Source organism: Chiloscyllium plagiosum, chromosome 39 (genome assembly GCF_004010195.1).
Source record: "Chiloscyllium plagiosum isolate BGI_BamShark_2017 chromosome 39, ASM401019v2, whole genome shotgun sequence".
NCBI lineage: Eukaryota > Metazoa > Chordata > Chondrichthyes > Orectolobiformes > Hemiscylliidae > Chiloscyllium > Chiloscyllium plagiosum.
Genome location: NC_057748.1, coordinates 5,070,122 through 5,086,079, shown reverse-complemented (window position 1 = coordinate 5,086,079; position 15,958 = coordinate 5,070,122). Strand labels below are relative to the sequence as shown.

The following is a 15,958-nucleotide window of genomic DNA, read 5'->3' as shown; positions in this document are numbered from 1 at the left end:
TTCTGATTGATATCAGTGAGTATATCTTTGCCTTTTAACTCCAGTTCTGTTGAAAAATGTATTGGATATGAATTATGTGAACTATTTATAGAAGTCCACAAGAAATAGGAACGGGATTGGGCTCCTCAAGCCTGTGCAGCCATTCAGGATCGTGGCTGATCTGACATTTCTCACATCCACTTGCCTGCCCTTTACTTGTAACCCTTGAATCCCCTCATGATCAAGAATCTATCTCGGCCTTAAATATACACAAGGAAATCCCTTAGACCAGATAGGAGCCCTATTCAATCAGAACACATGAGCATAGAGCGTTAGATTTGATGAGGGTTTTAAACAGCATTTTTTTCAAATGGAAATGTGTGGGGAATCTGGGTTGGTTTAGTTAGTTTTGTATCTCGGGGCAATACTCATTGCCAGTGATATTTTGAAAACTTGCAATTTTGTTTCTGTGCTTGTGTATCTATTATTCTATATTTCCAGCATGGAATAACTGAAATTTCTAATTTAAAAAAAAAATTGGGTACTTGACCTTTATCAGTTTAGTTGGTGTCTTCTGCATAGGAACATTTGATAGCCACACTCTCTGATTTAAAAGCATTAATAAACACTATACAGTATATGGAAAAACTTTTAGTATTTAAATGCATTTATCTTTTAATCCCTGTCATCTAGAGGCACTCTGTTTAAGCTGTTTGCATTTCTGTGATGTGTATTTATATCATTGAGTCCTAAAAGTTTGAACTAGATTGTTATAGACTACTCTAGATACCTGAGCATGTTATCCCATTGAGGTAGTGCTCTTGTTGTTTAGATAAAATGGTAAACCAAGATTCCATCTGTCCTAGTTAAATGGAAATAAAAAGACCCTTGAGTGATATTTCAGAGAGCAGGGAACTTCCCTCTAAGTTCTGGCCAATATTTATCTCCTCAGCCAACAGCTAGCATTGTTGTGTTGCTACTTGTAGGACTTTGCTCCACTCTAGAAGGCACATACAGCAAGTGCTACACTTGCTGTTACATTGGCCAACTTGTCAGAAAAAGAGCATTTTAAAACTTATTTGAGCATACTTATTGACTATGGATCTTCCAAGGTAAGTGGTATGGTTGACAAGCAAAAACTACCTCAACAATAAATATGGGACTTGTTGCTACACAGTTATCTGCTACTTTCTACAATCTGAAATATATCTTTTTCAAGTCACTGCCATTCCCTTGCCCTAACGCTGAACATGAGACATTTGAATTCAGTGATAGTGTGCACATATATAACATGGAAAAGCTTTTAAGTTTCTTTACTTCAGTGTAAATATCCTTTTGTGGTTTAAAGAATGGACAAATCACCAGCTGTTGCTGGATAAAACAATGACACTCTGCTCCCCATCATTTTTTGTGCGTTCCATGTTTCAGATAGCAGTAGCACAGTGAGCATTAGTGTATGCATTGGAACTCTTGTACTCTTTCTTGGAATTAACTGCATTTTTAATATTCTTTGGAAGAAAATTGACATTGCATTTGCTGTCCAGTTATATTAAATGCTCATTCATTTTAGATTCTCTATAATCACTTAGCTTGAGTATTGAGTACATGGAGTTGTGTACAGAGTGGGTGGACTGTTTTAGGAAATGCAGTGCTCCACAGAAGTGCATTTATTTTAGCAAAGTTTGAATTGCACAGTGTCTATATTAGAATTAGCCAACAGATGTGTTGGTTCAGTTTAAGCAGTTTTCTGTTTTCCATTTATCCTGGTCTCTTGACTGAAATGTTTGGTGCATGTTGCAGAATTTAATCGGTGTTATCCGATTTGAGGCAACCTTTGATCGCTCTAAGACATGGTAGGGAGAAGTGAAGCAGACTGCAGTGAAGCTAATTTGAATAAAATAACAAGTGCCAGCTGGTACCCTTACTAACCAGCATGTCTTTCCTGCAACTTAAAGAAAAGTTGTAGTTGGAGAATACTGCAGTAAACTTGAACATCTAGGATTTCCTGTTGTCCGTTGGAAGATCCGTGTAGTACAGGTTTACATCAGTTCTGGCCATTATCCTTTTTGAAATCAAGCCTGAAAGAGTCTCTGTCATCTTTAGTCCACAGTGCTGGCTCAATCTGATTTGCAAGTTGCAGTAATGATAGAAATGTTTTGGGTTTTGAGATTTCTGTAGCATCTTTAATGTGGTAAAATGTCCCAAACCACTTGGTAAATGTTTCAGACTCAAGTTTAAATGTTTTGATGTTAGTTGTTACTAAAAAGTTAAAGGTGGCTCAGTGGCTAGCACTGCTGCCTCACAGTGTCAGGGTATTGGGTTCAATTCCAGCCTCTGGCCACTGTCTGTGTGGAGTTTGTACATTCTCCCTGTGTCTGCGTGGGTTTCCTCCCGGTGCTCTAGTTTCCTCCCACAATCCAAAGACGTACAGGTCAGGTGAACTGGCCATGCTAAATTGGCCATAGTGTTAGTCAGGGGTAATTGTAGGGGAATGGGTCTGGGTGGGTTACTCTTCAGAGGGCTGGTGTGGACATGTTGGGCCGAAGGGCCTGTTTCCATACTGTAGGGAATCTAATCTAATGCTGATGTTCTGTGGCATTTGCAAAGCACATAAAGACAAAAAGTGACCTTCAAGTGAAGAATTGTTATAGGGCATGGATAATTGAACTAGAACATACAAACATAATTCCAGGCTTCATTTGATGTCATATTGTAGTTGTGCAAATGTTGTTATTTAATATTGGAAACAGAATTGGAATTTGTTGGATCATTGGAATTGCTCTACAGTTTTGACTGGAGCTTGGAGATGTAAAAGTGATGCTGTCTGGTATTACCATTGAGCAGAGGACTTAAATTACCCCTTCATAAGATGATTTCTGCCAGAAGTGTGGACGTAATGGAATATTGTATGGCAAATAGATTATAGAAATACGCAGCACAGAAATAGACACTTCGGTCCAACTTGTCTGTGCTGACCAGATATCCTAAATAAATCTAGTCCCATTTGACCCAAATCGATCTAAACCTTTCTTATTCAAAAACCCATTCAGATGCCTTTTAAATGTGGTAATTGTAGTTGTACCAGCCTCCATCGCTTCACGTGAAAGCGCATTAACAACATTTAATTGAACAAAAAATCCACTCTATTCACTATTGTAGATTTACAAAAGTAAAACAGTAAGGATAGACTTGAACCCTTAGCTGCTCCCTTGCTGTGAGCTCCCACACACAGGTTTCTCCAAGGTCAGCTGTGATTTTTCGCTGTTTGTTTATTTTTCTTAGATGTCCATAGGTACTTGAAACCAGACAGCAGTGTAGATTTCTTTTTCCTTTTGCATCACCGCCCATACTGTCACTCTTCCTCCTTTTTAAAGTGCTGTTGTTTCAATGTTTATTTCCCCAAATTTTCAAAACAATGCAACATTTTACAAAACAGTAATTATTGCTCCGAGAATTTGAGGAAATCTGGTCCAACACTGAAGGTACCTCAAAAAAGAAGCAGCTCTGACAGCCACAATTTTTTCCCGTCTTCCATCTTGGATTACCCAAAATCAAACTTCAGTGGAGAGAGCTCTGTCAAAGCCACTGCACCGCAAATGGGGTAATATCCCACCTTGAAGTGAAATCCACCAGAAGGGAGATTTTTCTTGTAGGAAGGAGCATTTGGAATGGACTGCAACTAATGCCTCTGGAGCTAGCTTGGATGGCTTTCAGTGAATTGCACAAATTTATCCGTGCAAGATAGTTTATTCACTTTTGAGAGAATTGCGCAGTACACAGGACACACTCAATCATAAGATTTACTTAGAGTCATAGAGATGTACAGCATGGACACAGACCCTTCGGTCCAACCAGTCCATGCCGGCCAGATATCTCAACCCAATCTAGTCCCACCTGCCAGCACCCAGCCCATATCCCTCCAAACCCTTGCTATTCATATGCCCATCCAAATGCCTCTTAAATGTTGCGATTGTACCAGCCTCCACCACATTCTCTTGCAGCTCATTCCATACACGTACCATCCTCTGCGTGAAACAGTTGCCCCTTAGGTCTCTTTTATATCACTCCTCCTTCAGTTATGAGAGATGATTCCATAAAAAAGGGGCCTGACATGACAAACACTGACAGATTGCTACCCCTGCCTGATGAATGGAGAAACATGGGGCAGGACCTGAGGATAAGGGGTCTATCATTCAAAATTGAACAGGAAAAATGTCTTCTCCCGGAATTTTAATTCTTTATATTATCTACCCCAGCGAATTATGGATGCCCCATTTTTAAACCTATTTAAGACTGGAATAGATAGATTTTGATTTTTCAGGGAATCAAAGGATTTAGGCAACAGGCAGGAAAATGGAAGTCAGCCATGATCACAATGAACAGCAGAGCTGGGCCATAGGGACAAATGATTGACTTCTATTCTCATTTCTCATGTTCTTATGTTCTTACAACAAGGCAGGCATCAGGCAGTGGGAATCCTGCTTTTCTTCACCAAATGCCTCCCATATGCCCCTAAATTCCACTTCAATTATTTGGGCTGTAAAGAGAGCAAACTTAATGGTGGACAGATGGTAACCCCAGCTAAAAGCAGAGATATCATTGCGGAGCAGAGAACTCAAAGATCAAAAATCTGATAATTGAGCCTGTGAAGTTAAATTTGGGAGCAAGGGGAAAATTCCTGTTGCTTCTGGTTCATAATACAGTTACCTCATGGATGCACCTTGTGGTGCCTTCTGATTCCTAAGTCACTGGAAACCCAGCCTTTAAGAGTTACAAGTAAAATTCTTTAAAATCAAGTCATGATACCTGCTTAAAGTGTTTGTGACCAGTATGCCTCCTGAGAAAAACTGATTGGGGTTGGGTTTGAGACTGTCAGAATTTTTTATCTCCAGCTTGTATCAGAACCCAATTTGCAAAGCAAACATGTCTCTCCTGTTTGTTTTGGTTGAAAATGCATTCAAAGGTTAAAACTCATACAACACCATGTTATAGTCGAACAGGTTTATTTGAAAGTACAAGCTTTCGGAGTGCTGCTCCTTCATCATGTAGTTAGTTGGGCAGGATCATAAGACGCAGGATTTATAGTAAAAGATCAAAGTATCATACAACTGATGTGATGTATTGAACAAACCTAGATTGCTGTTAAGTCTTTAATCACTTAGAATCGGAAGGCAGGATTCGATTGATTCATTTGTAAATCCCAGAATTTCTTTCAAGTCACAGTCCCAAGACAACTTAAAGTTTTATCAGTATAAAAAATGAGAGAGGTGACATCTCAGCTCAGACAATGCATTAAAGATTAGGTTAGAGTCTGTCTGTATCCCAACCTTGAGTCAGACTGGTTCTATTTCCAAAGTAGCAATTTATAAAATGTCACATGGACTGTATACAGATTGTGTGCTTTTTGAACAAAATAGAATGTATGTGCAAATACAAATCTGCAAATGTAAATTCGCCCCACAGATTTGTGTGTGTGTGTGTGGAAGAGTGTGTGTGTGGGCGCGCGAGTGTGACAGAGCTTATACCTATGAGACGGTGTGTGTGTGTGTATGAGAGAAGGTCCGTGTATGTGTGCTTGTGGGGTCACCTGTAGTGTGACATGAACCCAAGATCCCAGTTGAGGTCCTCCTCTTGGTACCAAACTTGGCTATCAGTATCTGCTTGGTGGCTCTGCATTGTTGCATATCCTGAAATTTGCCTTGGAGGACAGTCATGGGTTCAATTCCTGCAACGGCTGAGGTTACCATGAAGGACCCTCTTTCTCAACCTTTCCTCTCACCTAAGATGATATGACCTTCTGGGTAAATGACCACCAGTCATCCCTCTCTAACAAGAGAGCAGCTCTGTAGTCCAGTACGACTGGTGACTTTACTTTGGGGATTGGTTAGCTCAGTTGGCCGGAAAGCTGGGTTGCAATGCAGAGTGACGCTACTAGCATGCGTCCAATTCCTACACTGGCTGAGGTTACTATGAAAGACTCTCCTTCTTGACCTCTTCCACTGTCCAAGGCATGGTGACCCTCAGGTTAAATCACTACCAGTTGTCTCTCTCTCCTGAGTAAGCGGCCCTAGGATCCAGCAGGAATATGATAACTTTTCTTTTATTGATCAACCCTTATTGCACATAGTACATTTAACAAATTGACCAGTGTTGTGGGTCTGGAATCACTGGAAGATCAGTAAGAATGACAGATTTCCTTCCCTAAACAACATAGTTTATCCAGATAGGTTTTTACAGCAATTGACAGTGGTTGATGGCCTTCGCTAATTTCAGATTTTTATTGAATTCAAAAACGGCATTTTCCTTCTGGTGGGCTTCAAACCCATGTTCCTAGAACATCAGCCAGGGGTTCCAGATCACTGGTCCAATGACGTTATCATTACATCACTATCTCCCCTATTAGAATAACAAGTAATTTAATCAAAGTAATCAAACATAAATGATAGTCCATGAAATTGAAAAAAGACCATAATCCCTATATAGTTACTGTTTAATACTTATTACTGTTTACTTTCCCATATTGCCCTAAAACGATTTGTTATTTTCATTTTGATTTATTTGCCCTCCAGCTAAACAAGAAAAGGATTAAAACTAGAATGCCAGATCTAGAATGCCAAACCTGAATCTCCATCGAAAGCTTCAACCTTGACAACATATGTATCCACATTAAGATTTTCAGGGACTCTAGCTTCATAGACAGAATCTTGGAACTTTGGTGCTTCATCATTGACGTCAACAACAACCACCATCAGAATATGTGTTGAGGACTGAATAGGAAATCCATTGTCCCATCCTGAAGTTGAGGGTATAGGATTTTTGTATTTCATGGTATAAATGGGAGACCAATGTCAGCAAACCTGATGATTCATCAAGTTGATTAAATTGACAACTCACTTTCAGCATTAAAGGGATGTATTAATATTCTGGTGAAGCAAGAGGTGTTGGAGCTGCTACCTGAAATTGAGAGTTTTTGGTATTTTTAATTGGCCTCCACGCTGCTTCTTTTCATGTGCTCTTCATCAAAGAGTGTGGTTGTTTCCTCCAGTAGCCAATTCAATAAGATTAAGAGGTGATCTTATTGAAACATTCTCTCATGTACCAGATGAGATCAAGAAGATGTTTCCTTTTGTCAAGGAAGATTAAAACTAAGACAAAGTTTTAAAAAATAATGAGATCTCCCTTTCAAGAGTCCAGAACTAGAGGACATAGGTTCAGGGTGAGAGGGGAAAGATATAAAAGAGATCTAGGGGTAACTTTTTCACACAGAAAGTGATGCGTGCATGGAATAAACTGCCAGAGGAAGTGGTGGAGGCTGATACAATTACAACATTTAAAAGGCATCTGGATGGGTACATGAATAGGAAGGGTTTAGAGGGATATGGGCCAAGTGCTGGCAAATGGAACTCTATTAAAGTTCGGATATCTGGTCAGCATGAACAAGTTGGACCAAATGGTCTGTTTCTGTGCTGTACATCTCTGACAGGTTTTTTTCCCCTGAGGGTTGTTAAAGTGTAATATTCTGTTCCAATGAAGTTAGTGAAGGTTAATCTTTAATTTTGTTCAAGGTTAAATTGAATTAGATTTTTGAAAGAGAAGAGAGTTGAACATTATGGTGTGCAGACAGGAAAAAGCAGCTGGTATCATAATCAGATCAGCTGTGACTTTTTGAATAATGGAACAGATTTGAAGGGCCAAAAGGCTTTTACTACTCCTAAGTCCTAGGTTCCTATAGATATCCAATATTTGGAATAGAAATGCATTAATCTGAGATCTTCTTTGGTACACCAATAGCCCATGTCATGGACGATATAAATGCAGATTTCTACATGTAATCCCCAAGGTATTCCTGATCTTGAGAGATCACAGAAACTCCCAACAAAGAAACCTCTTTGATCACCTGCAATGGAAATCTTTGTCATCTCGCTCATGCCAGATACTGATACATGAAGAGTTTGGGGCAGCGGGGAGCATTTGTAGGATGGGTGTGCCAAAGTCTCATCTGTGAATAAGCTGAAATCTTTGCTAACACAAAGTTACTCAGTAATTGCATAATTCCATTTTAAGACACAGACAAAAAAAATTGAAGTCTGCTTACTCTAATTTTAACTTTTCTGATGTTATTCTTGGAGACTTTATTATGGTTTATTTCTGGATATGCATTTGGGAATCTGTGTGGAAAGTATTTATTAAGATGTATTAATTCTATCCAAAAATGCTACCATTTTTAGAGGCCATGAAGACTTTTCATGAACAGGTCAAAAATGTTTGAGACTGAGGTTTTGTATCAATAGTTTGACTCTTTGACAAGTTAACTGCTGTGAAAGTTTTAAACTGAACTCACTTATATTGAAAGCATATTGAAACCGTTGATAGATCTGTGTAATGTCTCATTTGAACTGTCTGTTTCTTTGACCATAGCACATGTCCTTGTGATGCTGACCGGAAATGATTAGGAAAAAGTTTGTTTTTAAATTATTGTATTTTGCAATCCTGTTTTTAAAATTGCTGAATTGTGTGTCTTTCTTTCTCAGGGCTCATTTGCTGTCCAGTATGCAGGCAGCAATGTTACATAAAGGACATCATTGAGAATTACTTTTTGAGGGACACTGGCGAATTGGACAGCAGCTCGAACAGGAAAGTTAGTCAGGTAGAGTGTACGACTTTATGAAAACTTCCAAAGGCAGTTTCTGTTAGCCTGTAATGCGCAGTTTGTTCTTACACAGCTTTTTGGCTGATGTTATCTAAGTAGGATGGTTGCTATTATTTCTGATGCAAACTGAAATTGAGCTAAATAAGCATCCTGTGGAAGAAAACACAAGTGGTAGATTCTAAAATTTCTTTCCAATCCTTCAGCTTTATGCCCTGATGTGTCCCTGCAACTGATTCATTGACAGTACAGAAAGCAAACTTGACTTGGCTGGTTTTACCTGGCCATGGCGGTTATGGGAGATATTGAAAGCACTGGTTATGATTTTCTAAACGTCAATGGATTTTAGAACAGTCCAAATGGAGAGGAAGTGAATAATTATAGAACTGCTATTCAAGAAAAGAGAGAAAATCAGGAATTGCAGACTGTTTAATCTGACATCAGTTGTTCCATTCTTGAACGCTCACCTTTACTCAGTCTTACAATTTCTTGCAGAGTGAGCCATTACAAGCACAAGTGTTTTGTATGTTCTCAAGTGAAGCCCCACTCAAGGCTCACCATCCATATTTGATTAAACATACCAGAATACAAGTAATGGAGTCCCTTCCTCTTTAAGTGAAACAGTTAATTTGCACCACTAGACTTGTAATCCAATTTTAAAAGCACTTCCCCATAGTCTATACAAAGCATATCATTGCGAGATTGCCCTCCGCTAAAAGCCCTAACAATTTCCTTGAACAAACCATTTTTTGTGAAACAATTGATTAATACATCCATCCATTTCATTTTAGAGATTTTTTTTTCTTCATTTGTTTCAAGCCAGCACTTTTCAAAGAGTAACATTATCCCTAAATGACTGATTATCTACATGCATTCAATGGGTATATTATCTTCAGTTAGCTCCTTGTATAGAATCTTTCACAATATTTGGCAAATAGAATTCACCATGCAGTGCCCCCACAAAGAGTCAGTGTTTTAACAGCTAGAGTACTTTAACTTACTTTCTTAGCTTCTTGAGTTAAATAACATTTCCTGTTTTACTTAATTTTATACTATTTCTATGTGAAACATCACTTAAAAACAAACTGTCTCAATATTCTTTTGGTCACCTAATGATAAGAATTTAAAACTGGGTTTTATTTTAGTTTTGCTTGCCATTAACATTCTCAATTTCAGGATGTTTCATTTATAGCATATAACTCCTAACACCTCAAAGCTGGCATCCAATTTAATGAGTGCACAAAAAAATCCAGTTGACTGATCAGACTTTGCAATTGTTGCTTCTTCGTGATAGAAAGGTGAACATAATTAAGATGGGGTTAACATCCTCTGAGTAGTATTATTTATATCAAATTATTCCAGACCTTGCCAGCTTGATACCTAGTCTAGTACATTTAAAAACGTCATAAGCCTGAGTCCCAATTTTAAATTCAGCATGCATTATGAAAGCTCTCTTTTATAATGCCAAATAATTCATTGCAGTGAGTGGTTTCAGTTAAACATTTTAAATAAACTGAGTTCACCAAATAAAACAATACAACACGGAAGCATTATTTATTTCCTTCTACACTTGCTATTCTCTGGGCAGTTTCAGCAACCCTTCTCTGAAAAGTATCTCCCTGCCGTAATATGGCTTTTATTTCACTCGATCTCCTCTCCCATGACTGTATGGCCAATGAGCTGAAAATGATTTGAGATCACTTTTACAGTTGTGGGAATCTTTTCAAAGATCTGTACTTTTTAGAAACCTAATGACTAGCTTCACATTAACCTTGTAAGTCCTACACAGAAAGACCTTCAATTTAGTAAAAGTCTGCACGTGCCAAAGCTGGTTGCACCTATTTGAATAAATCATTAACACTCAAGCTATCTTTCTTCAATTGTTTTGTCAATTGACTTTTAAGTTCTAATACTCTTCTCAAATGTCATCCCTATGTCAGTTTATTCTGAATGTGTAATGTCTCTTGGTCCTGTTTATGGCATAACCTGCACTTGCAGTTTTGAAATGTAAAGTGTGAACATTTGGAAAGTAGATTGGACAGCTTGGCTGTCACTGGTCATCCTGTGGCTGCATTGCTTTTACCTAGTGACAGTTGTTTTATAGCAGCACCACAATTTTGTTTTCTCCATGCATATGTTTCCCATAAGTAGGAGACCCTTTTTCTTCCTTGCCTTCTCCAAAAATATACATCCCTGATTTATTTCAGTGCTTCTGTTTTATTTCTTCCCCATCAGCTCACTACAATTGCTCCCCCATATCCTTTTAGTTACTATGGTGTATCTACCTGACTCCAGTCTTGATACTGTCGCATTTCAAAATCCCACTTGTAAGCTTGTTGTGCATTGCCTTTAAATTGCAGGCCAAGGACCTCCAAAAGAATTTCCCCATTATTTTGGGGGAGCCCCTGTTATTTACTGTCCTTTAGTCTAACTAAAGAAGTAATAATCCTACTTCTGCATTTCAGAAATCCGATTCAATTTGAGCTGCTTTTGACATATGATCAGTTGCTTCCCCATTTTAGGGGAAAACCCCTTTTATTTGTGATGCGGAAACTTCAGGTGACAGCTGGATGAATTGAAGGAATATCAGGTCTGTTTCCGCCCAAGCAAATGCTACTGGTGCCCAGTATACTCTTTTTTTTATAACTCCCCCCCCCCCCCCCCCATTCCTGCCAAAATACATGCAAATGAATCCAAGTGCATGAGAAAAATGAAGAGAAGAGAAAATACAACCAAAGGAAAAGAAATAGGAACTAACCAAAAAAGGAAAGACCATCAGGGCCAAAGGCAAAAAAAAGTGAAGATGAGTTTTAAAAAATACAATTTATCATGAGCCACTCTAAGGGAGATTTATTCTATTGATGACAGATCAGGACCGGGCAAGAGCAATTGGAGATCAGCACTGGAGTATCCAGAAGTGAAAGTGAGGACTGCAGATGCTGGAGATCAGAGTTGAGAGATGTGGTGCTGGAAAAGCACAGCAGGCAAGGCAGCATCCGAGGAGCTGGAGAATGATTAAGGGCTTTTGCCTGAAACATCGATTCTCCTGCTCCTCTGCTGCCTGAGCTGCTGTGCTTTTCCAGCACCACACTCTCGACTGGAGTATGCAGAGCATGTGAAAGTGACACTAGGTCAAAAAATGGTGTGCATTCTGTGTGTCCATGTCGTCAGATTGCAGAACATCGAATTTGAGCTCCTTTCCCTGTATGCACTTGTACGTACAGGTCAACTGCTTCTGAGGTGGCTTCGCAAACTTCCTGTGAAATACTTTGTTAAACGTGCTATGTAAATGCAAGTTTTGGCTTTTTTTTTAATGGTATTTAATACAAATTGATTACCTTAATCAGATCTGAAACTGATGCTTAACATTGACCTTAAGCAGCAAACTCTTTGGTAGACAGTTCAGGAATGTGACTTTGTTTAGGTCAAGTTCGATTTAAAATATTTTTTATTGGTTGTTTTCTTAAAATTTAGGAATAAGTATTTATATCTTAACCTCAACTGTTTGTCAAACATAAAAACAAATGTAACTATTCTGCAGATGCTGCCCAACTGATGGTGAACTCAGGAGATTAAGATTATCTTTAATAAAACTCCATTTGAAACGTCTGTGTGTTGTTCTTTTTGAAATGCCCATGTAACAGGGCAAAATATATCAAAGTTTGTACATCACCTGGGTGATGGTTTAAGTGGTTTCCTTCTTTGCTCTGATTTTTGAGACTTTTATTTTTCAGAATACATCTGAGTAAGTTAGGGGTTATTTTCCATTTTGGAAGTGCTGACTCCAGGCCTGTGGATTGAGCTAAGACCCCTTAATTGCTGTCATGTTTGAGTATTGGGTGAGGCAAGAGATAAACTGCACAACCTGCAATGTCAGGCAGATCACTGAAGTTGTAGCCAAGCCAGACAAGCTGAATTGAGTACTATAGTTGTGGGCCGATTGGGATTATGAATTCTGAGCTGGGGGTTTCATTGTTCATCTTAGTATTTATTTAAGTGCTGTAAATTCCCAATGCACTTGCTGCTTGTCTTCTGACCAGAGTGCTGCTTGAAGTGAACTGTAGCTCCTCTGGTAAAGTCAATACAACTTGACTTTAAAGAGAGGCTGTACACCAGTTGAATGTTTCAAATGTTTTTGGCCTCTCCAGCGGCTCACTAGTACATAGATGGCCCAAACTGATTAGGAAATCACCCAAATTACTGCTACTAACTTCAAGAATTTGCAAACAAGGAAATGAACCCTCTTTGTGACACTTGGCACTAAACACATGCTTAAGCTTTAACTTGCAGCACAGTGGTTAGCAGGGACCCTAGTTCAATTCCAGTCTCTGGTGACTGCCTGTGTGGAATTTACACATTCTCCCTGTGTCTGCTCGAGTTTCCTCTGGGTGCTGTGGTTTCCTCCCGTAGTCCAAAGATGTGCAGTTAGGTAGATTGGCTATGCTCAATTGCGCGTAGTGTCCAAGGATGTGTAGGGAAGTTAGACTAGCCATGATAAATGTGGGTTTGTCTAGGTGGGATGCTTTTCAGACTGCTGATGCAGACTGAATGGGCCAAATAGCCTCTATCTGCACAACAGGGAATCTATAATTTCACGTTTCCCTTCAGCGTAAAAAGTAGAGTCAAAACAATCCAGTTAAACCACATCAAAAAGTAGGAAATGATTTGTTCCCTGGCTTTTTGCCATTAATCTGCATTGGCACACAAAATAATGGTCATGCCAACCTATAACCAGGTGGGTGTGTCACAAATTGTACTGCTGTCTTTTGGTTGAGAAAGACTTGTCTGTAAACAAGGCTGTTGCAGCACTGATATGAATAGAATAAGAACAGATTTGTCAGTGTTGTAATAGGATCTGTTTTTTCAAATTTATTTGAACCCAGTTCAATAATTCAGCAACTGAGACGACTGTGAAGCATAGTGATCAGCTGATTATCTACCCTCATCACCTAAAGGTTCCACTACATTTAATGCAAACTTCATAGTTAGATCTTGCTATTCCACTAATGCGTGTTTTAAAAAATATATTTTATGCTGTTTCTTGGGTGAGATACTAAACTGAGGACTATTTAAAGGAGAAAAACAAGTGATCTGACCATATCTCATTGCACAGCAAGAGCCCATGAACTGCAGAGATGGGCTCCTCTGTTGCAACAATGTCTGTGCCTTCAAAATCCTTGATTGTCCTTAAAACACTTTGGAACCTCTTTGAGGAAGCACAGTTGTAGTAATAATTTCATTGGAGTACCAATCTAGAATGGTCAGGCTAACACTCTGGAGATATGGTTTGTGTGCACCAGGCAGGTTGAGGGAAAGCATTGGTGCACTGGTACTGTCACAGGACTTATAACTAACATTGTGGGGACATGGGTTTGAATCCTTGTATGGCATATGGTGAAATTTAAATTAAAAAATCAAAATTGAAAGTAAGACTGATGGCAGCCATGTTGATTGTAAAAATCTATCTAATTTTAGCAAAGAAAATCCACCACCCTTACCTTGGCTTACATGACTTCAGACCAATGTAGTTAAATCTTAGTTGCCCACTGGGCAATTGGGGGTGGGCAGTAAACTAGCCTGGGAGGCCACATCTCGTGAATAAATATAAAAAATAACTCAACGGAGTTTGAGAAGGGCGCTATGGAAATCCAAAGTGCTGCTTAGTTTGGTAAACCCCAGAGCAACAATGTTTAATTAAGTATTGATGATGGGAACAGTCAAATTCACTGAAAATTTTTTGAAGGTTGTGATGGACCTGTTTCCAGATACTTTCTAATTGATCTATTCAAGGATATTATTACATATCTCTGGAGCATGGGGTTTGAACCTGGGCCTCCTGTTTCAGAGGTAGGGATGCTACCATTGTGCCACAAGAGCCATTACAGACCTGATTCAGTACTGAATCAAAGAGCTACGTGCCTCTTCCCATGTCATTTAAAACCAATGACACGTGGAGTTTGAGTAAATTCAACTTAATGGGGAAAGCTCCCTGTGACACAGTAACTGGCTGGTCATGTGAAAAAATTACCTAATGATTAGGACTTCTTTTTACAGTTGGGCTCTTCCATTAGATCTACCATATCTGGAACATTTTATTTTTCACTGATCTTTATGCATATTCTACTCCAACTCTAATTTTGATGCGTGCCCCTCTACCCATGCCTTCAGGTTCTTCTGTTCTAGCAGAAGCAAGCAATGTGTTGCAACTGGTTCATGTGGACATACTTGATGGAAAGCTGGCTATCCTTGTCCTAAGAGTTTCCAGTCTAGTATAGGATTTTTTTTTTCATATCCTGACACTGATCCAGGTGTTGACATATGTGGTCAAAATGGGACATGCTTCTAGACTTTCATCATTTCAACAGTGAGGGTATTGTTTTCTAGGTGTCTGATTTTATTGCCATTTATGGTTACCATTTGAAGTTCACTTTGGGACTTGAGCACAAAGGTCTGTGCTAACAGTGTGGTGCAGTATCGAGAGAGTGCTGCGCTGTTGGAAGTACTCTCTTTTGCATGATACATTAAGTGTGATCCAGCTTGCTAGCTCAGGTGGCTGTAAAAGATCTCCTGATACACTCCTGACAAAGAGGTGTGAAATTACTCCCAATTTCCCAAACGCAAAAGTGATAAGAGTATGGAAATAAGCCCTTTGATCCAACTTGTCCATGCTGACCAGGCTTCCTAAGCTAAACTAGTCTCATTTGCCTGTGTTTGACCTATATTCCTCTAAGCTTTTCCTATCCATGTACCTATCCAAATTTTTAAAAAATGCTGTGGTTGTACCCACCTCTAACACTTATCCGGCAGTGCGTTTCATGTACGAACCACCCTCAGTATGAAAAATTGCCCCTCAGGTCCATTTTAAATCTTTCCCCTCTTATCTTAAACCTGTGCCCTCTAGTTTTGGCCTCCCCTATCCTGGAGAAAAGACCTTGGCTGTTCACCCTATCTATGCCCCTCAGTGGTTAGCACTGCTGCCTCACAGGGATCCCAGTTCAATTCCAGCGTGTGGTGCACATTCTCCTCGTGTCTGCATGGGTTTCTTCTGGGTGAATAGATTAGATTAGATTAGATTACTTACAGTGTGGAAACAGGCCCTTCGGCCCAACAAGTCCACACCGACCCGCCAAAGCGCAACCCACCCATACCCCTACATTTACCCCTTACCTAACACTACGGGCAATTTAGCACAGCCAATTCACCTGACCTGCACATCTTTTGGAGTGTGGGAGGAAACCGGAGCACCCGGAGGAAATCCACCCAGACACGGGGAGAACGTGCAAACTCCACACAGTCAGTCGCCTGAGGCAGGAATTGAACCCAGGTCTCTGG

At 39.5% G+C, this 15,958-nt stretch overlaps 1 protein-coding gene across 3 annotated transcripts in view; it reads left to right on the top strand.

Annotated features, from left to right (window-relative positions):
* LOC122542166 (transcription intermediary factor 1-beta-like) overlaps nt 1-15,958 on the top strand; it is a 108,136-nt gene that overhangs the window by 40,708 nt on the left and 51,470 nt on the right. For all 3 annotated transcript variants that reach the window (XM_043679588.1, XM_043679587.1, XM_043679586.1), the window contains exon 2: nt 8,511-8,626. In XM_043679588.1, the coding sequence (XP_043535523.1) occupies nt 8,511-8,626 (116 nt within the window). The remainder of the gene's footprint in view (nt 1-8,510; nt 8,627-15,958) is intronic.